The sequence below is a fragment of the Gadus morhua genome, unplaced genomic scaffold, assembly GCF_902167405.1.
Source record: "Gadus morhua unplaced genomic scaffold, gadMor3.0, whole genome shotgun sequence".
NCBI lineage: Eukaryota > Metazoa > Chordata > Actinopteri > Gadiformes > Gadidae > Gadus > Gadus morhua.
In genome coordinates, this window is record NW_021964146.1 from 466,783 (window position 1) to 492,712 (window position 25,930).

General features: G+C 42.8%; 1 protein-coding gene and 1 long non-coding RNA gene across 2 annotated transcripts; one reads left to right on the forward strand and one right to left on the reverse strand.

Annotated features, from left to right (window-relative positions):
- Window positions 1-13,377: 13,377 nt before the first annotated feature.
- On the forward strand, window positions 13,378-14,791 carry LOC115539227 (uncharacterized). The gene is made up of 3 exons (XR_003975764.1): window positions 13,378-13,973; window positions 14,097-14,259; window positions 14,436-14,791. It is a non-coding gene; the product is annotated as an uncharacterized LOC115539227 (long non-coding RNA).
- A 5,394-nt stretch (window positions 14,792-20,185) lies between these two features.
- On the reverse strand, window positions 20,186-24,817 carry LOC115539226 (uncharacterized). The gene is made up of 16 exons (XM_030350340.1): window positions 24,569-24,817; window positions 24,314-24,464; window positions 23,844-23,927; window positions 23,555-23,765; window positions 23,281-23,453; window positions 23,084-23,182; window positions 22,764-22,996; window positions 22,472-22,650; window positions 22,291-22,384; window positions 21,813-22,157; window positions 21,539-21,656; window positions 21,364-21,455; window positions 21,165-21,282; window positions 20,889-20,984; window positions 20,586-20,774; window positions 20,186-20,373 (listed from the first exon to the last, which is right to left on the reverse strand). The coding sequence occupies exons 1-16, from the start codon at window positions 24,665-24,667 to the stop codon at window positions 20,186-20,188; spliced, it is 2,469 nt and encodes an 822-aa protein (XP_030206200.1). The 5' UTR covers window positions 24,668-24,817.
- Between the last annotated feature and the right edge of the window lie 1,113 nt (window positions 24,818-25,930).

Consider the following 25,930-nt stretch of genomic DNA (forward strand, 5'->3'; position numbering starts at 1 on the left):
TTTACACACACACTCTTCCCAATTCCCGATTCCCAATGCAATATTCCTCTGTGAGCCCAACCCTCTCCCTGTGATTGGACAACACTGTGGATCAGAGTGAGCGTACGTTAACCTGCTGACCACTGATTGGTTAACGAGCAACAGGTGTGCAGCCTCCCCCAGCCTCAGGTTGGTTTTCCAGTCTAATGAGAACCCTTCCTCTCTCTCTCTCTCTCTCTCTCTCTCTCTCTCTCTCTCTCTCTCTCTCTCTCTCTCTCTCTCTCTCTCTCTCGTGTAAAGTGGGTCAATAAGTGCTTTGATTCTAATTACAATCAGAGCCTTCAACGATGAAGATGTACACCAAAAGTGCAAAAATCCTTAGTACATATAAAACAAAATCATGAAATAACTAAAACAACGGCTTTTAAGTGTGGTATTATAAAGACAAGACATAGCGATGGATAGAGGATATCTCTCAGATAGCACTTGTTATGCTATCATTACGTCTGCACATTAGTACGTCTCCTATTGCACTCCTACCATCCCTGGAGAGGGATCCCTCTTCTGGGTTCCTCCTCCAGGTTCACTGATATTAGGGGGGGTTTCCCTGCCCTTTGGGGGGCTAGGGTCAGGGGGCGTCCTTTAAGAAGTGGCCTGCGAAGCCCTTCAGATCTCTGGTCCAGGGCGTTCTAAACTGTTTGACCTGATGGGGATGTGGTGTTTCAAGGCTGCTCGGATGGCCGGGGAGTTTCCCCCAAAGAGCCATCCCCCCAAATACAGACATGTTGCCATGGCTGAGATTATATATTGTGAAATACACTCAATAATTATTATGATGACATGGAAATAAACACAAGACCACACACACACACACACACACACGCACGCACACACGCACGCACACACACACACACACACACACACACACACACACACACACACACACAGACCACAGATAACAAGACTCAGGGTGTAGAGGAGAGGAAATGAAGATCTGAAGATAAATATGTTTCTTCATAACTATTAGTATGTAAGCTTTAATAAAAGGTTTAATAAAATAGTTCTCAACAGCTAGATTTTTTATTATCCTTATATATATAACTATATGAGACTTATATAACTATATTAGCCTTGTTATAAAGGGTAATGATGATAGTTTGATGCTATTCTCTTGCAAAACAAAATAGCTTGTGGTATAGATCTGGTTCAGATTATCTGGTTCGGTGAGATCTATCCTGGTTTCCCCCAACAGAGCCATACAGCTGAACATAAACACGTTGCCCTAGCTTGTATATATTTTGCTTTAAATAAAAATTGCATGGACTGAAATGAGAATAGTGTTGGTCTGCAAGTGTCCATCAGAGTATTCACAACAGCAAAGGTGTATGTGTGTGTGTGTGTGTGTTTGTGTGTGTGTGTGTGTGCGTGTCAACATTAACTTTTTCATGAGGCCTTGTCCCTCAGATAAGTACATTTACCTTTCTCTTGTCCAGGCAAAAAAGTCACTTTTCCGAGTAAAAATGTGTCATTTTACAATGGTGATAATTGTTCATGTTTTTTTTGCGAACGGAGAATGCAGAATTCAGACGAGCAAACAGTTGCAATAATTCACACCATGTCAACCACATCACTAAAGCAGCAATATCCCTCCTCTCAATCACATTGGCTCTGAGCAATAACTGTTTAAATCCTCTCACTCACTCACTCACTCACTCACTCACTCACTCACTCACTCACTCACTCACTCACTCACTCACTCACTCACTCACTCACTCACTCACACGCTCATCGCACACACACAAACAAGCTCACACGCACTCTTTCTCACGCACAATTTACACACACACTCTTCCCAATTCCCGATTCCCAATGCAATATTCCTCTGTGAGCCCAACCCTCTCCCTGTGATTGGACAACACTGTGGATCAGAGTGAGCGTACGTTAACCTGCTGACCACTGATTGGTCAACGAGCAACAGGTGTGCAGCCTCCCCCAGCCTCAGGTTGGTTTTCAAGTCTAATGAGAACCCTTCCTCTCTCTCTCTCTCTCTCTCTCTCTCTCTCTCTCTCTCTCTCTCTCTCTCTCTCTCTCTCTCTCTCTCTCTCTCTCTCTCTCTCTCTCTCTCTCTCTCTCTCTCTCTCTCTCTCTCTCTCTCTCTCTCTCGTGTAAAGTGGGTCAATAAGTGCTTTGATTCTAATTACAATCAGAGCCTTCAACGATGAAGATGTACACCAAAAGTGCAAAAATCCTTAGTACATATAAAACAAAATCATGAAATAACTAAAACAACGGCTTTTAAGTGTGGTATTATAAAGACAAGACATAGCGATGGATAGAGGATATCTCTCAGATAGCACTTGTTATGCTATCATTACGTCTGCACATTAGTACGTCTCCTATTGCACTCCCACCATCCCTGGAGAGGGATCCCTCTTCTGGGTTCCTTCTCCAGGTTCCCTGACATTAGGAGGGGTTTCCCTGCCCTTTGGGGGGCTAGGGTCAGGGGGCGTCCTTTAAGAAGTGGCCTGCGAAGCCCTTCAGATCTCTGGTCCAGGGCGTTCTAAACTGTTTGACCTGATGGGGATGTGGTGTTTCAAGGCTGCTCGGATGGCCGGGGAGTTTCCCCCAAAGAGCCATCCCCCCAAATACAGACATGTTGCCATGGCTGAGATTATATATTGTGAAATACACTCAATAATTATTATGATGACATGGAAATAAACACAAGACCACACACACACACACACACACACACACACACACACACACACACACACACACACACACACACACACACACACACACACACACACACACACACACACACACACACACACACACACCACAGATAACAAGACTCAGGGTGTAGAGGAGAGGAAATGAAGATCTGAAGATAAATATGTTTCTTCATAACTATTAGTATGTAAGCTTTAATAAAAGGTTTAATAAAATAGTTCTCAACAGCTAGATTTTTTATTATCCTTATATATATAACTATATGAGACTTATATAACTATATTAGCCTTGTTATAAAGGGTAATGATGATAGTTTGATGCTATTCTCTTGCAAAACAAAATAGCTTGTGGTATAGATCTGGTTCAGATGATCTGGTTCGGTGAGATCTATTCTGGTTTCCCCCAACAGAGCCATACAGCTGAACATAAACACGTTGCCCTAGCTTGTATATATTTTGCTTTAAATAAAAATTGTATGGACTGAAATGAGAATAGTGTTGGTCTGCAAGTGTCCATCAGAGCTTTCACAACAGCAAAGGTGTATGTGTGTGTGTGTGTGTTTGTGTGTGTGTGTGTGTGTGTGCGTGTCAACATTAACTTTTTCATGAGGCCTTGTCCCTCAGATAAGTACATTTACCTTTCTCTTGTCCAGGCACAAAAGTCATATTTCCGAGTAAAAATGTGTCATTTTACAATGGTGATAATTGTTCATGTTTTTTGTGCGAACGGAGAATGCAGAATTCAGACGAGCAAACAGTTGCAATAATTCACACCATGTCAACCACATCACTAAAGCAGCAATATCCCTCCTCTCAATCACATTGGCTCTGAGCAATAACTGTTTAAATCCTCTCACTCACTCACTCACTCACTCACTCACTCACTCACTCACTCACTCACTCACTCACTCACTCACTCACTCACACGCTCATCGCACACACACAAACAAGCTCACACGCACTCTTTCTCACGCACAACTTACACACACACTCTTCCCAGTTCCCGATTCCCAATGCAATATTCCCTCTGTGAGCCCAACCCTCTCCCTGTGATTGGACGACACTGTGGATCAGAGTGAGCGTACATTAACCTGATGACCACTGATTGGTCAACGAGCAACAGGTGTGGGAACCCTTCCTCTCTCTCTCTCTCTCTCTCTCTCTCTCTCTCTCTCTCTCTCTCTCTCTCTCTCTCTCTCTCTCTCTCTCTCTCTCTCTCTCTCGTGTGTAAAGTGGGTCAGTAAGTGCTTCGATTCTACTTACAGTCTGGGCCTTCAACGATGAAGATGTACACCAAAAGTGCAAAAATCCTTTAAGTACATATAAAACAAAATCTTGAAATAACTAAAGCAACGGCTTTTATGTGTTACACTATAAAGACAAGAGATATCGATAGATAGAGGAATCTCTCAGATAGCACTTGTTATGCTACCATTACGTCTGCACATTATTACGTCTCCTATTGCACTCCTACCATCCCTGGAGAGGGACCCCTCTTCTGGGTTCCTTCTCCAGGTTCCTTGACATTAGGGGGGGTTTCCCTGCCCTTTGGGGGGCTAGGGTCAGGGGGCGTCCTTTAAGAAGCGGCCTGTGAAGCCCTTCAGATCTCTGGTCCAGGGCGTTCTAAACTGTTTGACCTGATGGGGATGTGGTGTTTCAAGGCTGCTCGGACGGTGACGATATTCTCTTGCAATACAAAATAGCTTGTTGAATAGATCTGGTTAAGATTATCTGGTTCAGTGAGATCTATTCTAGTTTCCCCCAACAGCCGAACACTAACACGTTGCCCTGGCTTGTAAATATTTTACTTTAAATAAAATTAGTATGGACTGAATTGAGAATAGTGTTGGTCTACAAGTGTCCATCACAGCTTGCACAACACCAAAGGTGTGTGTGTGTGTGTGTGTGTGTGTGTGTGTGTGTGTGTGTGTGTGTGTGTGTGTGCGTGTGTTTATGAGGCCTTGCTCCTGGGATAAGTACATTTACCTTTCACTTGTCATGGCACAAAAGTCACTTTTCCGATTGTCATTTTGCAATAGTAATAATTGTTCATGTTGTTTGCGAACGGAGATATACCTATGTACGTTGTATATTTATATTCAATGAAAAATAATCTTGTGTCTGTTTGTGCTTGCAGGAGTCCGTGTGTCAACTGAAGACATCTGATAAGAGTGTCTTCACAGAGTATCACCACTGTCACTTCCTGACACTGATGATATCAGATTGCAGGCTGACGACTCCTCAGAATTAAAACATGCAACGTGTTTTTTCCAGCTGATATAGCAGAACCGACTCCTGAGAGCAGACGTATCTGAAGCTGTCAGGGAGGAACCATGGCTACCATCTCTGAACCGGACCCTGGACTCTCTGAGGAACCTGAGGACACGTCTTTGGACCGGAGGGAGCGCAAGAGAAGATTTGGTAGGTGCCCTTTAAAGAGGAGTTAAAATAGATAATCCATTAAAAAAACGTCTTTTCATCTGCATACATTTGAAATGTACTTTTAGAAAACGTTTTTAGCCAAAGGGACCGACCTGATGAACCAGCGACCCTACAGACAGATTTATTCTCCTAATTAACGACATGTGTGTGTTCGAGACAAAAAGCTCACATTAACCTCACTATACGTGTGATTACGCCCATGAGTTACGGACTACTGATAGGCATCTCAAGTAGTTGTGTGTTTCATGATATATGTTCGTTATATACGTGGAACAGAGTGCAGAGTAACTTTAGGGAGCAGAACACAAGTTTAGTTTTTTCATTACTTATTATTAATGGTAGTGCAACGTGACATTAGAGTGACTATGGTTTATTTATCAACAATTTTGTCTTTTAATAATGGCTGCTCATTTAACTGAAGGGATATCAGGTGTACTTATGAATTTAACATAATTCTATAAAGTTTGTCATTAATATGAACATATCTTAAATTATCCCACAAAACATGTCCTCATATTTTCTGTGTGGGCCGATGTGAAAGACCCTGGTGACACTCAGGCCACATGTTGTCCCCCCTTCATTACTGCATGTATACGTATGTATTTCTGTGTGTATTACTGTATACCTATGTGTGCGTATATGTCAATAATGAGGGAATAATAACATGTATGCTAGAGACCAGTACTTGCTCTGCTTAAGTGTGTTCTAAACACGAGAGCCACAGTACCAGTCATCACTTACTGAGGTGTTCTCAGTAGAGGTCTTCAGGTGTTTCTTCAAGACGGGGAGGGATTCTGCAGACCGTAGGGAGTCTGGACTGTGAATGACAGCCACGCAGTATGAATATATCTGTGTGTACATTACTCTGTGTGTCCGTGTGCGTGTGCTTGAGTGCGTTCGTGAGTCTGTGTGCAGTAGAAGAAAAACATTTCCTTACACTGATGGTATCAGAGTGCAAGCTGATAATTGGTCAGAATGAAAACAAGTGACGTTGTTTTTCCAGCTGGTAGAGCAAAGAAGAAGGCTAAGTCCAGACGCCGTGGAAGCCGTCAGAGAGTAACAAAGGTCACCATCTCTGAACCGGAGCCTGGACTCTCTGAGGAACCTGAGGACACGTCTTTGGACCGGGAGGAGACCAGGAAGAGAAGATTTGGTAGGTGCCCCTTTATAGAGAATTTAAAAGAAATAATCCAGTCCAAAACAATGATCCAAAAAAGTATGATTTCCTCCAAATACATTTAAGGTTTTTTTAGCCGAAGTGAACGTGTGTGTGTGTGTGTGTGTGTGTGTGTGTGTGTGTGTGTGTGTGTGTGTGTGTGTGTGTGTGTGTGTGTGTGTGTGTGTGTGTGTGTGTGTGTGTGTGTGTCCTACTCCTGAACAGCTCTATGGTTTCACATCACTGTCATTGTGAGCATCGGACTGCTGAGTATTCTCCTCATCTCCCTGCGCTTCAGTGAGTCTAAATCCTATCCTCCTGAATAGAATTACAATACAGTATAATCATATCATTGATTGTATTAATAGCAATGATAATGTTAAATATTGTTTTTGTTAGATTTAGTGATAATAGTAGGGTTAGCACACATACACCGCACGCACACCCATAAACACAGCATACACACACACAAACAATCCACACACACGTGCACAAACACACACGCACATGCACACACACTGCACACACGGGCGTGCTGATGCAGGCGTTTCAAGACAAGGGCAGCGCAGGACACCGCCTACGGACACACCACACACACATGCACACACACACGCACACACATGCACGTGCATACACACACTGCACACACGTGGATGCAGATGTTTCAAAACAATGGCAAGATTGAGATAACAGCCCCGCCGTCGACACACTCTCCCACCTGAGCCTTATGTCCATCAAAGACACTTTTTTGAAAAACCTTATTTTTCTTTAAACATTCTCCATCTCCTTGAGCCTCCAGAAATGTCTTGTGATATTGAAATCCCCCCTCCCCCCTGCCGACTGTATTAGCTGTTTTATTTTTCTTATGTTTTATGTGTAGGCTATGTGTGACTGTAGGCTACTGCTGCTTGTCTTGGCCAGATCACTTGAAGAGATGTTTAATCTCAATGACACATTCTTCTGTTAACAAAAAAAAAACATCTCTCACGTCAGGTAGCCAATGTACAATCTGTAATCTAGCCCTCACACCCCCCCCCCCCCCCCCTCACCCCCCCCCCCCACACAAGCCTGTGCTTTAGTTCACTATAGTTAGGTAGGTTGCTGCCTTAGCTATTGCAACATGAACACATTTTTCAGCTGTTTGTTATTATTATTTCCAACTAACCAATAGTAGTTGCCATGCATTTTTTTTAGTATCAATGCACTTTGAGCCCTGAATAACAGTAAAAGCTATTGAATGATTGATTTGCATGCATAGTCTACTACACTTTCCATTAAACAAATCCCCAAACAGTTAGCTGAACATTATATGGTCGCATCCTTCCACTCCCTGTTTTCTCACCCTGTTTAAACAAGAAATCAACTGCATTTGTCCCAGTGTTTGTGCTATGGGAAATTAAAGGTCCCATGGCATGCTACTTCATGGATGCTTTAATATAGGTATTAGTGGGCCCCAAACACAGTATTTGAAGATGTTCCTGAAATTCAGCCGTGGTCCAGAATTACAGCCACTACGGGCAGTCGCACATTGAGCTTTCCCCAAATGTGCCGTTTCTGTGTCAGTAGCTTTAATGCAAATGAGGAGGAGAGAAGCGGGTCAAGAAGGAGGGTGGGGGTGTGGCCCTGAGCAGCTTGAGGCCACGGTACCATGCGCTCTGCTTACAGTGGATGTTTCACAATGACGAAGCATACAACAATCAATCCCTTTCTTTTTCACACCACGCACATACGCAGCTGTGCACAAACATACACGGAAGCACACACACACGCACGCACAAACAACGCTAGCCAATACAAAGGCAGCGACACACTCGCCCAGGTAAGAGGTTATGTTTTAACCGTAACGGCTCCGCCATCGACACACGCGCAGGTAAGAACACACACGCACGCGCACACACCGCAGCGACACTCGCCCAGGTAACACGTTATGTTTTCAAACATAACGGCTCCGTCATCGACACACGCGCCCAGGTAAGACCACACACGCACACACCGCGACTCGCCCAGGTTAGACGTTATGTTTTTTAAACATCTTACTGCTATAGAATAGCAGGCCTGTCGCACAGGTGAAGGTGCGTCCACACAAAACGCGAGCGTTTGTGTTCTTTTTGTCTCATTGCTTTATTGGGCTAATCTGAGGAGAAATCTATGCCATAAACAGAAATATTATAGGCCTTTATTACACGGGTCTTCTCAATGCCGTGGAACGCTCCGTTCACTTGCATGGGTAGTAGTCCCATAACTTGTCAACCCCAGCGGCAGACTATTTCACTGCTGATCAACACTACGAATGCTGGTAACGAATAAATTGTGAAAAGACACACCATGTGAAGTTATTTTCCAAATAAGATTTGAAAAACTTTGGAAGTTTATTTACAACACTATTTACATGGTTTCGGAGTAGTACACTTTGACATTTGAATACAGTTCAGCGAGAAAGGCGACGAAGAATAAGAAGGGGGCGTTCCAGTCTGCGTGAACGGGAACCCCCACCACACGAGAACGCCCATTTGTGTCTGCAGTGGGATGATATTGAAATATTTGAACTTCACCGCGACATTCGTGTGATGACAGCCAATCAGCATTCAACGGTTACTGAGTGACATAACGTAACGGCCAATCAGCTTTCAACAGCGTGGCCACTGAGGGACGTAACAGCCAATCAGCGTTCAACAGCGTGGCCACTGAGTGACGTAACGTAACAGCCAATCAGCTTTCAACCGGCCAACCGTTCCCTGCAGTGCCGTCCGGGTGAACCGCAGCATGGAGGAGAAGGGATTGTTGCCGTTTGCACTCCCGGAGCTCTATCTATAATAGTTTATAATATGATATAAATGTAATATATAATATTACGGCCAGAAGCTGTGTGAGCCTCCGGACGGCCGTAGCGCGTCGGGATTGGGCTTCGAGGGGTTTGTTTACTGGCGTTGCTATGGTTACCGGTCTAGTGTTTTCCAACGGTTTATTAGCGGTGGTATCTAATAAATCGCGGTCTAATCAATACTTCATTCACTGCCTCTTCCGTGGTCATTACGATATTATGGACCGACTGCGTCTGGTTCTCCGCCGTCCCTCCCTCTTCCACAACAGGTAGAGACATGCTACGGTGGTTATCTCGGCCGTGGTTGACAATGAATTGGCATGAAGCTCCGTTGGCGGGCAAAAAATGCTTGCTTCATAACGCAGAGAGGAAATTATTATGCTTGCTTCATTACGTTATAGCTGAACCTAAATGTTATACGTTGTAACATTATAGGCAAAGTTTTATTATATTATGTGCTCAGAAATGTGTTACATTATCGACTGGGGTTTCCACATTATAGCTATGGGTTTAATTACAACTAGAGGTTGAGTTTGCAATGCGCGCGCTCAACCTGTAATAATAGCAGTGATAATGATCATTATTGTATTTGTTAGAATTTGTGTTAGGCCTACTAATATGAATAATTGTAACAATAGCAACGATAATGATATTGATAACTGTAGTTATTGCTATTTTAATTAGTATTAATATTATGGACTTTGTGTTTGGTTGGCTGTGGGTCCTGTGATGTTTAGAGACTATGTCGTTCTGTTTTAGAGCTCATATCTTCTGTATTCCTCTGTCCTGTCCTAGACTCACCGTCACCCTGGAAAGAGGGGAGAGAGCACTTACTGGATGAACTCGGTGAGGGTTTTAGCCAAGTTATTAAATCAATCGCGTCATTAACATTAATTTCAAAAACACCCTCTGCTTCTGTGATTCATATTGTGGTCTACTAAGGTCAGGTTTCTATTGTAGTCTATTGAGGTCATGCTTCTATTTGGTCTGTTAAGGTCAGGTCTCAGGGTTGTGTGTCCGTAACCAAGACCGTAAGATAAGCAGTTCTCTGTTTGTTCAGGATGTTCTTTTACATTCAACAGATGAATTGACGCTTCAGGGCTGGATGCTTCACGACAAGAGTCTCTACCGTGTTTCTACTACTAAGAAGGGCTGGAGGGCCAGTAGAGAAGACTGTCAGAAGAGAAAGGCAGACCTGGTGGTCATCAACAGCAGAGAAGAACTGGTGTGTGTGTGTGTGTGTGTGCGTGTGTGTGTGTGTGTGTGTGTGTGTGTGTGTGTGTGTGTGTGTGTGTGTGTGTGTGTGTGTGTGTGTGTGTGTGTGTGTGTGTGTGTGTGAGCGTGCGTGTGGGAGAGACCAATTGTTTTTGTGAGTGAGTGAGTGATTAAGAAAGAGAGAGAGAGATGGAGAGAGAGAGAGAGAGAGAGTGAGAGAGAGAGAGAGAGAGAGAGAGAGAGAGAGAGAGAGAGAGAGAGAGAGAGAGAGAGAGAGAGAGAGAGAGAGAGAGAGAGAGAGAGAGAGAGAGAGAGATGGAGAGAGAGAGAGAGAGAGAGAGAGAGAGAGAGAGAGAGAGAGAGAGAGAGAGAGAGAGAGAGAGAGAGAGAGAGAGATGGAGAGAGAGAGAGAGAGAGAGAGAGAGAGATGGAGAGAGAGAGAGATGGAGAGAGAAAGAGATGGAGAGAGAGAGAGCAACATTGTGTGAGAGAGAGAGAGATTGTGTGTGTGTGTGTGTGTGTGTGGTGTGTGTGTGTGTGTGCGTGTGTGTGTGTGTGTGTGTGTGTGTGTGTGTGTGTGTGTGTTCATCTGTGTTGCATAACAACAGATGCTATTACCTTTGGAAACAGGCGTTTGTCAGCAGATTGATGGATACTTCCTGGATTGGACTGAGTGATCGAGAGAAAGAGGGGACCCACAAGTGGGTGGACGGTACCCCCATGACCTCAAGGTAAGGCTGAAGACTCTGTTCAGCAGCATCTCTTCTCTGAGAGTGACAGACTGACCTCCACTGTCTCCTCCTCGTGGTTCTCAGTTGGAGACACGTTAAACCACGCGATGACGGCGGAGCAAGAGACTGCGTCGTAGCAGGGGAGGACGGCTGGTCTGAAGAGCCGTGTAACAGACTGCACCACTGGATCTGTGAGAAGGTCCTAGACCTGGATCATCTGGAGGCTGAGCGGAACAAAGAGGGTCCGTAGACTTTGTTTGTGTTCATGAGTGGAGAACGGTTCCTCCTTTCTGTTCTCTGTGCCGTAGATACAGTAAATACACTCTTTAAGAGTTAAAAGGTTGTTGGATGTGTTTAGGTCTACCAAGGTCAGGTTTATATTGTGGTCTACCGAGGTCAGGTTTCTATTGTGGTCTTCTGAGGTCAGGTTTCTATTGTGGTCTACCGAGGTCAGGTTTCTATTGTGGTCTACCGAGGTCAGGTTTCTATTGTGGTCTTCTGAGGTCAGGTTTCTATTGTGGTCTCCTAAGGTCAGGTCACAAGGTTCAACCCTTTCTGGGTTCACCTGCACTAGTTTCTATTGGAGCTGCTGAACGGTTTGGCGTTCTTCTCTTCAAGCTCCGCCCCTGACCCGTTAACCTCTTCGTGGAGTGACTTCCCCTCCCTGGGTAATCTTTGTAGACACTGCTGTGATACTCAATCATGTATGAAAAGGCAGGAGAGAATACTGGGTGTGAATCCCCTGGGTCGCCCTCTAGTGGACAGGGCGGGTTTCGGGGTTTGGGACACGATTGTTTAGGGGGGGGGGGGAGACTGTTGTTGACCGGGGAGGGGGGGGGGGGGGAGACACGTTTGTTGAGGGGGGGGGGGACACACGATTGTAGGGGGGGGGGGGGGGGGGGGGGGGACGACACACCAACCCAGCAACCCAGTCGCCAAGAAAAACGTTGACGGTGCACGTTTCCATGAACACTGGATACGTAGCATTTCAACGTAAAAAATAGCGTGTTATACCTACAGTATCCACGTGTGCCGCTGTGGAGGCGGGTTTCGGGGTTTGGGACACGATTGTTTAGGGGGGGGGGGGGGAGACTGTTGTTGACCGGGGAGGGGGGGGGGGGGAGACACGTTTGTTGAGGGGGACGACGACACACGATTGTAGGGGGGGGACACACGTTAGTTGAAGGGGGGGGGGGGGGGGACACGTTTGTTGAGGGGGGGAGACACGTTTGTATCCTAACAACAAAACAAGTTAACAAAAGCCCCATTTGTCAACTGAGAACCCCAATACCCAGAATCCCCCGCGGCTCCGGAACACGGCGTAGCTTATATTAATCTTTATTATCTGAATGGGAAATGCAATATTTTAGGACAGATACACCATTAAACGCGTTTCTAATGACATTTCTAGCGAGAAATGTACATTTTCCTTACATAATCTTCAGTCAGTGAATGTGTATGATCTTTATTATCTGAATGGGAAATGCAATATTTTAGGACAGATACACCATTAAACGCGTTTCTAATGACTTTTCTAGCGAGAAATGTACATTTTCCTTACATAATCTTCAGTCAGTGAATGTGTATGATCTTTATTAATCTTTATTATCTGAATGGGAAATGCAATATTTTAGGACCGATTCACCGTTAAACGTGTTTCTAATAACATTTCTAGCGAGAAATATACTTTTTACTTGCATAATCTTTAGTCAGTGATTGTGTCTGATCTTTAGTTTTATAGTTATTAGGATTTGATCGGCTCGCTCGCATGTTTCAACGACGTCAGGTTGCTTTCGCTAAACTAGCAGCTCACGTGCTTCCTGCGTTTGTGTTATTAAACTGTTACTTTATGTAACTTTTAATGATATCATCTTGTTAGAAACACGTATATCTGAGAGCCAACCCAGTCGCCAAAAGCATACGTTGACAGTGTACTTTTCGTGAACACTGGATTACGTCGCATTTCAACATAAAATAGCGTGTTATACACACACACACACACACGCACGCACACGCACAGACACACACACACACACACACGCACGCACACACACACGCGCACGCACGCACGCACGCACGCGGTCGTGCGCAGGAGCACGCAATCGCGTGACACCGGGTTGATAGAAAGACGTCAACTCTGGAGTGACCGAAAATTTGCGGTGCTGGTTTGTGTGACGTAAGTTCAACTATGATTGACTGCTATTTAAAAACGGTTGAATGCTTGAAATACTAAGATTATGGAGTTGATAGTGCAAATAACTATATTGCCGTTGTCAAAGAATATTAACAGGTATTAACAGCTAATAACAGATAACAAAAGCGTTGCTTCATAGGCTAATGTAGGCCTACGTCGCCACCTGTCCCTCGGGTAGGCTAGCTAGTTCGTTAGTAATTGAAATTGAACAATGAGAAAGGCTTAGATAAGTACCATACACAGCATCATGTTAGAAGGTAATTTACACAATGTAGTCGGCTGTTTGTAAAAAATAGTTTGTTTTTAGTGATTTACTTTTTTCTCCCTGCAGCTTCAAATAAGCATCATACATCTTAACTATCTCTCTGCCAATGCTAATATTTTATATCTATAATCTTTCTTATCTATCTACTATCTGTGTATCTAATCTGTTTTGTTTATCTGTCTATTCGGTTTGTCTGTGTCTTTGTAAATTAGGTAATCTTTCAATATGCCAGGCAGCACATGTAAAACATGCCCCTCCTGCAAAACCATTCTGCCTTGCGCTAAAAAGGTTTGCAGCCACTGCAAAATGGTCCAGCCTGTAAAGGAACGCCTCAAAATTGCCTTGAGAAAATTTGAGGCTAAGCGGGAAGAGTGGGCGTCTTCCCGCAAGAAGAACCACAACATGGCTGTTGTCAAGCAGGAAATGTTCCTCCTGGTATGTAAACAATTCAGATTAATTATGTTCTACCTTTAACTGTCTGAATCACTATTGCTTTGAATAGTAGGTCTTTTTTGATTACTACAGGCAAAACATTAACATGCTGTGATTTCCTTACAGCTCGAAAAGCTTCAAGCAGCAGGATATAAACCTGTCCTGCTGCTTGGAAAAGCCACTAAAAAGAGCCATGTGGTCAAGGTGTTCACACCTCGTTGCACCTTGGCCACATTTGCGGAGGAGTCCCTCAAAAAAATGGGCTCCATCCATGAGTACATTTGTCAAGGTATGATTCTTTATTTTTATAAATTCCACACACCCTCTGCTTTGTTTACCAAAATACTAACTGCATCTTGTTATTTGTCCACCACATTCATTTTTATCATGGAACTATTGCTACAATTTTTTTGGTTGCCATTTGCAATTTAATAACCCTTTGCAACACTTTTCAAACTTGCACAGGATGGACCCCTTTTGCAAGTGGGACTGCAGAGGGGCCAGAAGAGGGCAGGGGGACCACTCAGGTGAAGACATACAGGAATATCTATGACAATTAAAGAGGCTAATCCTATATATTGTTATATACTGCATATATACTCCAATATATTATGCTACAAATTACAATATACTAAGTCAGCTGTATAAGTGCTAACCTCTTTTCATGTTTGTTTATGGTTATTTATGTGTATAGATGTGTATAGATCTGTATGGTCTTAATTTCATATTTTTTAAAACTGAATTTACACTTGCACTGTTGAAGTTCCACTGTTGGACTTTGAGTGAGTGTTATCTTATGTCATCTTAGATGGACATGGACATGGGAGAGGTGGAGGACAGGGCCGTGCAGGTGGAGGAGGGGGAGGAGGTGGCCCTGCAGGTGGAGGAGGGGGAGGAGGTGGCCCTGCAGTTGGAGGAGGTGGCCCTGCAGGTGGAGGAGGGGGAGGAGGTGGCCCTGCAGTTGGAGGAGGTGGCCCTGCAGGTGGAGGAGGGGGAGGAGGTGGCCCTGCAGTTGGAGGAGGTGGCCCTGCAGTTGGAGGAGGTGGCCCTGCAGGTGGAGGAGGTGGAGGAGGTGGCCCTGCAGGTGGAGGAGGGGGCCCTGCAGGTGGAGGAGGGGGCCCTGCAGGTGGAGGAGGGGGCCCTGCAGGTGGAGGAGGGGGCCCTGCAGGTAGAGGAGGTGGCCCACCCGGACACGGAAGGACCAGGTATGGATTTTTCAATTAAAGCATGCATGAGAAGGTACTAAGTGTCATACAAATAAACATCATTGCCTGAATGAGTAATATTTTATTTTCCATTCCAACAGCGGTCTCTACTGTGCAGAGGAAGCGGAGGAGAAAAGGTATGTTCAGAATGTCTGTACAGATCGAATTGCTAATTGACTACTATTCTTTTCACCATAGCATTACATTTATTGTAGTTATTTTGGAAAAAGGACTGTAATAAGAATGTTGGTTATGACCATTTGAGTCTTTGTTTGAATACCTCAACATTTCTTTCCTACAGAGCATCACAGCCAGAAGGGGCTTGAAAAAAGGAACAAGACTTTACCGAAGAGTAAGATGAAATAGTTTGTAACGATCAGAGCACTGACAAACCCTTTACACAATTTATAATTATGGAATTGTAAATTATTCTCCTGTGTATTCATAGCAGCGATTACAGCATTAATACAGTATTAATAATTACTGTTATTGATTTTATATTTGCGGTATTTTATATTTGCCAGTGGATAAGCATAGATGGTTTTGTTGTGAAAAACATGTTTTTTATATTTTCAGATTGCCCCTACCATATTGGTCGTGACTCCTTCGAAAGTTACGGGAAGGAGAGGATGAGAAAGGTTTGACAGACCCATAAAGACCCAGCAAAAACACATGCGTGATTAACTGTAGGAATGACATTCTCGCTGATTGATCATGAGCATGCATATTAAGTGCATACTGTAAATGTAATTTACTCATGTATACAAGTAATTTGCATAAATATTTTGGAATAGTACCGTCAATGCATTTTGTCTATCAAACTCATAGGCTAACACTGAATTTATTATCTTACTAATGAATTTATGGTTCCTTTCCTTGATAGGGCATTAAAGAAGTCCTTGTTGATTGGCAGCCTTGCCCAGTTTGGTATGTATTTAATTTGGTTTCTTTCTGTTTCACTGGGTTTTTTTAAACCACTTCATTGCTTTTCCGAGTATTCTATATTATACCATATTATTTTGCACCATCTTGGTGCAAAATAGCTGCTGCTATTTTAACGTTTAACAGTAGTTCTTCCACCAAACACACTTGCCAACCAGATTTCCTATCAAGTGGTTTCATCATTCCCTTTCTTATGTGTCATACACTATTAGATCTTGAATTATTAGAAAATGACTTGAAAGTGTGGTATTGCTCAAGAACAAAAATGTGCAAAGATTGGGCTTGATTTGTAATTGCCTTTATAGATGAGAATCAATATAAAGTAGGTATATACTGTGTGTTATGTAAGTGGAGTTCGACCAATCATCACAAAACGGTTCATTGATATATTATTTGTTCTCTTTTCAGTGGGAAGGAGTGGGCCAGGTCCTGGCAGCCAAAAGATTTGAATTAGTCCCCCTGCCCTCTTCAAATAAAAACATATTTTCAGTCTTTCTAGAATGTGGTGCTACTCCTGATACATGATTGCCCTGCCATTCAAATGTGGTCACTAAGAGCTTAATGACACACACACACATATATATATATATATATATATATATATATATATATATATATATATGTATGGACACAACAGTTAATATAAATATGAATTCCAGTCTGTAGGCAGTACATGGTGGGTAAAGTTAAAGTAACTCAAAAGTTGTGGGCTGAAGGGTCTCTAGCTAATAGAGTAGTAGCAGCAATTAATTGAGTATTTAATCCATTCAATGTATTTAAGATATGCATCCAGGTATAATTGCAAATGGCTATATTGTATAGAAAATATTGATTTTAAACATACAAGTGCAAGCAGGGCCTACTGAATGTCAATTTAGTCACAACAGATTATTAAAATATTGTGCTGATAGATCTTTATTCAACACCAAAACAACAGATTCTCTTGGATGATTAAGTTAGCTGCTACGTCAAACCAACCATGGTGTGGTGGTGGTTTCATATATGTGAAAGGGCATTCAAATATAGCCTACTACAATAATAATAATAATACATTTTATTTGTAAATCACTTTTCATAAAAATAATCTCAAAGTGCTACAACAAAACACGAAGGGCAATAACACAATAAAATAAATAATAATCTAAGGACCATAGGTGTTATAGGGTGTACCGATGAGAAGGCTGTTACAGTAATCAAGCCTGGAGGGGATTAAGGCGTGGACGAGTTTCTCTGCGTCAGAGAAGGTGAGGATAGGGCAGAGTTTTGATCAATGATCAATTAGGAGGCCGAAGCCCTAAAGGACAACCCTGTCTCATGAAAATTACGTTCCCAGAGAACTATTCGGCATTCTCAATTACGTTTGTCTGAAAACGTATTTTGTCTCGACAGAAAAACATGGTGGCTAAGCCTATGATGGTTGCTATGGACGCTGAAACTAGCAGCCCGAATGCCGTTTAAAGCATGGAAATAAAACCATTGTCTTTGCTGATTATGTTATTTTATGGAACCGTGTAATGATGATATTTTTCCACACATAAACACAGAACAGTCTGTTCAACCCGGTATCACGCCAAGGCGTGAAATAGATACATTGGTCCACCTCGCAAGGAGTGTTCAGTGTCACGCTATGCCTGACCAAAGCGTGAAGAGATACACGTTTCTTCCGCCCATCTAAATGAATGGAGGAATAGCACCAATAGGGGTCGATACGTTCTCCCAGCATTTGGGGGAAATGGTTACGTATATATATATATATATATATATATATATATATATATATATATATATATATATATATATATATATATATATATATATATATATATATATATATATATATATATATATATATATATATTAGATTAGAAAACTTTATTTATCCCAAAATGGGCAATTTCGTTCACAGTTTCCAGTCTCACATAATAGATTACTTAATAAATACAATAAATAGCAATAGGAGGTAGACAAAAACATATATCAAAGGCAGTCCAACACACACATTTAACTCACAATTCATTTCAGCCCGTCAGTAACAACCACCCTGCCCCCGGAAACACCCAGCAACACTGGTGTGCTCTCCACCTACTCCTTACTTTTGTCATCATTTAGTAACCTGATGGTTGCAGGGATAAAAGAGTGGGAGTACCTCATTGTTCTTGTCCTGATTGAACAGTAGCGCCGCCCTGAAGGCATTAGGCATATACATATATACATACATATACATATACATATACATATATATACATATACATATATATATATATATATATATATATCCAATATTTTAGGACAGATTGACCATTAAACGTGTTTCTAATAACATTTCTAGCGAGAAATATACTTTTTACTTGCATAATCTTCAGTCAGTGAATGTGTCTGATCTTTTGTTCGATAGTTAGTTTTATGGTCTCCCTAGCATGTTTCAAAGACGTCAGGTTGCTAGGGACGCGACGATCTAGTTGTGGGCCAGCAGAGGGTAACATTTATACCGAATTTGGCCTGTAACCAAATGTATGATATGCTATACGTATAGCCTAGTTTATATGTTATAAATATTTGTTATATGGTCTGGTTATACCTGAACTTGGTTAAAGATGTTCAATGGTCAGATACAGATCATGTTATAACGATAATTGAATAAAAGTTATGGTCTACTTATAGATAGAATATTACACGACGTAATAATTGTATACATATAATAGCCTATATTTTAATATTAAATTAATTAATTACAATAACGGCTTTAAACATGTGACATGCCTACGTTTTTTGGGCCTTTTCTTTTCAATGGGCCTGCGTCAACGTCACGCGACTCTCGGCAAACCACGTTGGTTAAAGACGGCAATGGAGCTTGGTTAGGAAATAGAAAGATATACCATGAAAATATCTTCCCGTAACGGGGCAAACAAGGTGTCATTTGTCATCTACGTTTCGAGGCGATTGCAACGGTGCCATGCATGACCATATTTGACTATGTTTCAGGGTAGTAATTAGCTGTCGATTTTGGAGGCCTTTATAGATAATAACCAGCTATAGATTTGCTACCCGATGGAGTTTTCTGACAAATTACATGTTATTTAGCATCTACATTAGCAGCTGAGTCCAATGAGATCAAGCTCGACCTTGTGCCACACAGAGATCATGCCCTAGACCATAGGTGTACCATGTAAAATACAGGGGCCATGTAGTGTAGGGGGCCGTGTAGGGCCGTGGAGTGTCATGCTTTGTGTCATTGGACTCAGCTCAATGTGTAGATGCTAAATAACATGTCATTTGTCACAAACTTTTATCGGGAAGCAAATCAATAGCTGGTCATTGTTGATTAAGGCCTCCAATTTCGACAGCTAATTACTACCATTAAACATGTTTGAATGTGTTCATGTGTGGCACCGTTGCAATCGCCTGGAAGCGTAGATATTGAAGGACATCTTGTTTGCCCTCTTAAGCACCGGCCCTACAAGAAATTACTCAGCAAGTGCTCCATCTTGTTGCACCTCACCCAGCGGCTCGCTTACAAGATTTTGGTCTGAAGTTCTACCCAAACCTACACCCTAGCCATCCAACATGCATATCTGAGAATCAGGCCTCTCTTTAATAATGACAAAAAGTTATGAGAGAAACACACATTAACTTTTTGTTATCTCATAAGCGGCGTGGTGCCGGCTCCTTTTGACCTTTTGACCCCCGACTTCAAAAACGTGGCCACAGGCCAGCTGTGTCTACACACCTTTAGCCACAAATGTACACCTCCATCCCACAAAAAATGGGGACTAGAAACTAACCTCTGTCTTATGTACATTTACTGTACTGTTGGAGGTCACGCCCCTTTGCCGACCTTTTCGAGATAGCTAGGGATGCTAAAATGTTTACACACATTTCCCGGGGCCCCGTGTACGACATATCCGAGATTTGGAGTTCTAGCCCTTAGAGAAAAAAAGTTTTCCCAAATGGAGTGTCATTTGGACAAAGCCCCTCAGAAGTGTAGCCTGCAAGACCTAATGGTTCAGAATGTGGTGTGGTTAATATATGGTTAATATATATTGAAACATCCCCCACTAATTGAATACATTAAATGGGATCCCCAAAACTTGTCTTTAACTTACCGTATCTTGCAAGCTCCGTCTTGAGGGCCACTCCCAGGTTCTGCAACCACGTACAGTGCTGGGCCATCTCCAACACCAGGATAGGGAGCTCCTCTTCCAGCCGTGTTTTCAGCATTTCCTGGTCGTGCAGTCGTTTCTTGACCCCGATTGTTACTAATGATCCAAAATATTAAGATCAATACATGAGTATCTGGCATAACATTTAGCAATGCAACCATAATGGAAACAGAATTTAGAAATTATGTTTCTTTCCCAAAATCGTTTTATATATTACAAAACCACCATTATATTTAATATATCATTTCAGGATAGTTCACTATTCCGATATACTGCATGACATTTTAAAAGCATTGAAAAATGCATACCACTGCCATAGTCCTCCCATGGCCATATTGCGCCAGTGCTCTGTCCAGCCAAAGAGTGGTCAACCAAGGCCACATCAATCCTTTTGGAGAGGTCTGCAACAAGACTGTTGTATTTATCAATCTCCTGGAGAAGGCGCTTTTTGTCTTCCGTCAACTTTCTTCGGAGACGATGGCGAAGCTTGTTGCTGTCTAGATTGTTTAGGAGAAACGTAATATGCAGACACAAAAACCTTGTATAGGTTATATTAAAAATATAGATACATTGTTAGGTATACCGGATAACTCAAGAAAAAGCCTACATACCATTCTGACGGTAGAGGGTTTGTTTCTGTTGCTTTAGACCCAGATGGAGACCCTCAATGGACTGCTGGAGAACGTGCAGACCCGTTACTGGGGTCTCTGTAGATATCCGTTAGGGTGAAATTAAGCTCAGTGTACTGTATTCTATACAATGCAACCGAGTTTTCTAGATTTTTGCAGCACTAATGCTTCACTGATTGTGTATTATTTTGACTACCGTTTGAACACAAATGTCTGTAAGGAAACTGCAAAAAGGCATGTATATTGTTCTGTCCTCACCGCTCTCTGCCCATTCCTTGACTTCAGCAATCCACTGTACAGCCATTGCATTTGAGCACTGCAGGTCCTTCTGCAGTTGTGACAGCCTCTCTGCCTCTTCTTCTGCCCTTTTAGATGTCTAAAATATTTACAATAATTACAATAGGAACTCAGTCTGCCTAACAACTGGCACAAAAACATACATGAATATGAAACATACCTTCACATATCTTGTGGAGAGGGCCTTGTGTAGCGTCTCTGCTTTGTGATGGTTCCAACCCATTGCATGCACAGTGAGCATGTCCACACGTGCTGGTATAAGGAGAATTACATTATGTTCTGCAATCTATGAGCAATATTAGATGATAGCATAAACTCAGACCAAAGTGACTTACCTGCTTTTGACATGTACTTTGTTGTCAGGGCACAACGGGAGAGGTAGCTGTTTATTTGCTCCACCTCCTCACCGGCAGTTGTGCCTGCTCCCTTCTGATTCCGACCACTCCATTTTATCTGTTGCAAGGATGGGTGGATTTGGGGTTCATTAGAGCCAATGAAGCAGTTGGAAAACGTGGACAAATATTATGGAAAAGGAATTCAGCTTAAAGCTGTCCATTCCTATAGTAACACATGGCGTATTCATTTGAAAATAACAGATAACAGACATACCTCACACTTGGTAGCATGAGCTCTTGCATGCATGATGCTCAGGAAGGGCTTCATTTCTGTGAGGCTCTTGAGAGCTGGAATGACCGAAGCAACTTTTTGTAGGTATGGCCAGTATTTGCATGCCACATCCATAGCAAAAAACTGTGCCTTGCTTGGGAGAAGCTCCCTTTGGAGATACATAGGATACGCAAATATCTCTCCTCGGTACATGTTAAGGGCTTTTAAAAGGAAGCCATGCCGACACACCGCAACCTCAACGCCTTCCTCATCCAGTTTAGAGGCCCGCCTAGAGGTCTCCCTTGCTGCTGCCCATTGAGAGTCTCCACATGTGCCTCTCCCCTTTATCTGTGAATATAGTGCATACACATATTGTTAATGTAATTCACGACAAAAGAGTAGGGAGTATGGAATACTTCTAGAAGTCCAGGAAATGCAATGATTCCTTTAGTAACAGAACTATTTGAGTGTTTAAACTTACATTCTTCACCGCCATCTGTATTGTGTTGACAAAATCAGACACCTCACTGTCTTTGGCTAGAAATAGCCCATCAAAAAAGGGAGTGTCATTAGATCTAGGGGAAAAATATATAACATCCATTACCTACTCTTGTTGTCACTTACAGTCACGACTCAATTACCAAAGAGAACTTAAAGTGCACCTTCCAGTATGGCCAAAGCGATAAAGCTTCCTGTTGCCATCTGCTGACACTGCTACCATTTCAGGTGTGCAGGCAGGGCAGGTGAAAGGGGTATCACAGCAGAGCTGGTCTTTCTCAAAGGAGGCGTATGCAAACTCAAGAAAGCTCCTCTGCAGGGCATCCCCGTTGATCTGTCCAGACTAGAAAGTATATCAGAATATGGAAAACATTTTTGAGATAGTCAAAAAAAAAATAAAAAAAATTGCTGACAATATTGGTGAGCATAATAAATAGTATTGCTGATGTCACTTACTCTTCCTGCACACAGTGTGCGATGTTCCAGCATTTTTGCAAGGGCTTGCCTGGAGAATCCAGGTGAGATCAACTTCAGCTCCTGAAAGGTGTTGAGGAGGTCCACCGTGTAGATTGTGGAAGCATTTGCAGAAGCTGGCCAATATCCACTCCTGACTAGGTCTCTCACATCAGGGGCCCACTGCTGCAGGCATGTTTGGCACACATAACGTGGCAAATGCAAATCATAACGCCCTAACGAAAAAAACAACATTAGTCATAATCATTGACACATATTGTATATTAGACTAACAGAAGTCTAAATAGAGAACTGGTTTCTACCATTGATGGTAATCAAGATGACTGGTTTCCCAGCTTCCACTGTGAAGCTAGGGACCTGGCAGGTGCAGTGCTGTGCTGGCATTGTGGGTAAAATGCGATCTGTCGAAAAGAAAAGTGAACATTCTGTATATGGCAGCAGACTGAATAAACAAGATAAGGATCAGGAAGTCTAGACAGGTAGATTTGTCAGACCTTACCTTGCTCATGTGTGGCATATATTCCAGTCTCTCCTCTTGAGATACATGTGGATGGGGGAATGGCTTTAAAGAAGCCATCCACCACGCTGTCCCTGTTGTGGAGTGGCCGTTTGCTGTGGTTATGCATGTCGCAGGCCCCACAAAACCACTGCTCCGGAAGGCACTCTCTGCACCTAAGCAGACAAAACACTCAAGTCAAGTCACTCAATTTATATGATATACTTTTTTTAGTGTACATAGATACATTCTATTATTTGATTGATGAACATCCAACCTTATAACAGCCGGCTTGTGGCAGAAGCAACACAATGGCTTGCCAACAGCCTCAGATTCCAAAAGGCATCTGAGGTGGTACGGCCGTGCTTCCTCCCAACGGTCAGAGGCTTTCTGCTGCCTAACAGACCACGATGATGCTGCGCTTCTCTCAGGCTCAGCAGGACAGGGGCTTGAATCCAGTAGGGCAGAAAGCCTCTCCATGTTTTGTTCTGCAAATAAAATATAACCAAATGATCTACATTCTATATACAGTATTTGGATTTCAGAATTAAACACTGTATATTTACCAAACATCTCTTGAGGATTTTGCTGTGCTCTGGGTAAGGGCAAGGAATCCTCTGAAGGAAGTGCCAACACCTCAGTGTCCATGCCTGTTAAACAGTACATGACAGATTAATATATCTCTACGGCAGACACTCAAGTGCTTGCACTGCTGCAAGAAACTCATTTGACAGTAAGTACGTCAATCAAACGGTCGTACGGCACTCCCTCTCCCCCGCTCCCATGTACTTGTACTTGGAATGGGTAGAGTCAGCGTTGAAGGAGAGGGGGTAGGACCATTTGAGTTGTGTATTTTCAAAATCTGCTGGCGTTTCGCAAATCCCATACCCAACCTTTAACGGTCCAAATGTTACAAATCGACTTTGACCCACGGGAACGAAAAATCGAATAATAGAAAATTCTGACCCATCCCTAATTGCCATGGGTAATTGTTTGTCACCAAATTAAACTAATCTGAATTTGCACATAAACAAACCTGTAGTTAGGCCACTCCATCGGTCTGCACGGCCTGTATGGCCCGCACGGCCTCCACGTCTCCCTCTGGCCTTGCCGCGTCCGCTCCGTTTGGTTGAGCTCCGTGGTGAATCCCCTCCAGATCTTGCCCGATTGACATTCTCCGCAGCCTCCTGTGTGTTTAAGTCCAACATCTTGTTAGACGGAGTTTCTGAGGTACTGAAACATTCATTTCATGTACAAGTTCAAGTTCAGTTAATGTACAAAAGGTTGTTACCATGGCTTCTGCAAGGAATTGGTCATGCATCAACCCAACGGCAAGGTGTCTTCCTTCTGTGCGGGGGTCACGGAGATCCAGGTCAAACAACTTGTCCATAGCAACACGAGAGAAAAGTTACAGCGATAGAATGAATAGAACTACTGCCGACAATCGATCTTGAGAATGCTTGTAAGATTAGCAGTCCTATCTATATGTCGCTCGAGAGCAGCGTCATAGAGCTCGTAAGTTCGCCCCTTCCGGTAGGCCCCTCATGGGACCTCTGAGATCGAAAAATATGAAAGGGTTTCAATGGAGAGAAAGTAATTATTTTCTGGTCCCCGTCTTTATATGTGCTGGATTACACATATGTATACGTAGCGGAAGAGTCGGAGCCAGGCTGAGCCAAAGTCGGCGCATTTTCCACATAGCCTGCATTAATAGAGTCATTTTTTAGTTTTTATAGTTTTTTATAGCTGCTAGGCGTAAAGAGTTCACCTTTCAAAGCGGGATGTTTATTGCGGGGGAGGAGCCACGGCGGCAGTCGTGATCGTAATTTCCGGTTAGTGCACCACGGAGTACTCGATTTGGAACAGCACTCACATCTGAAAAATTAACGTAGTAGATAGTACGGATAGTATACTTCCTTTAAGTATACTCATGGAAGTACAGGTATTGGAACACGGCAGCCTTAACAGCATAGCCTATTTGTATAATAAGGGAAATAATTACTTTTCCAAAGCCAAAACTTACTTTATTTTTCAAGTTTTACAAAGAAGAAATCTAAAAATCATTGTACAAGATACTGTGTGTGTGTGTGTGTGTGTGTGTGTGTGTGTGTGTGTGTGTGTGTGTGTGTGTGTGTGTGTATGTGTGTGTGTGTGTGTGTGTGTGTGTGTGTGTGTGTGTGTGTGTGTGTGTGTGTGCGTGCGTGCGTGCGTGCGTGTGTGCGCGCGCGCGCGTGTGTGTGTGTCTGTGCGTGTGCGTGCGTGTGTGTGTGTGTGTGTATAACACGCTATTTTATGTTGAAATGCGACGTAATCCAGTGTTCACGAAAAGTACACTGTCAACGTATGCTTTTGGCGACTGGGTTGGCTCTCAGATATACGTGTTTCTAACAAGATGATATCATTAAAAGTTACATAAAGTAACAGTTTAATAACACAAACGCAGGAAGCACGTGAGCTGCTAGTTTAGCGAAAGCAACCTGACGTCGTTGAAACATGCGAGCGAGCCGATCAAATCCTAATAACTATAAAACTAAAGATCAGACACAATCACTGACTAAAGATTATGCAAGTAAAAAGTATATTTCTCGCTAGAAATGTTATTAGAAACACGTTTAACGGTGAATCGGTCCTAAAATATTGCATTTCCCATTCA

What these genes read in the sequence shown, in the direction of transcription:
- LOC115539226 (XM_030350340.1), bottom strand. Translation starts at nt 24,667, where the DNA reads ATGGACAAGTTGTTTGACCTGGATCTCCGTGACCCCCGCACAGAAGGA. An exon ending in ATATGCCACACATGAGCAAG is followed by an intron (nt 23,183 to 23,280) that starts GTAAGGTCTGAC and finishes TCTTTTCGACAG; the next exon opens with ATCGCATTTTACCCACAATG. An exon ending in TACAGATGGCGGTGAAGAAT is followed by an intron (nt 22,158 to 22,290) that starts GTAAGTTTAAAC and finishes CTATATTCACAG; the next exon opens with ATAAAGGGGAGAGGCACATG.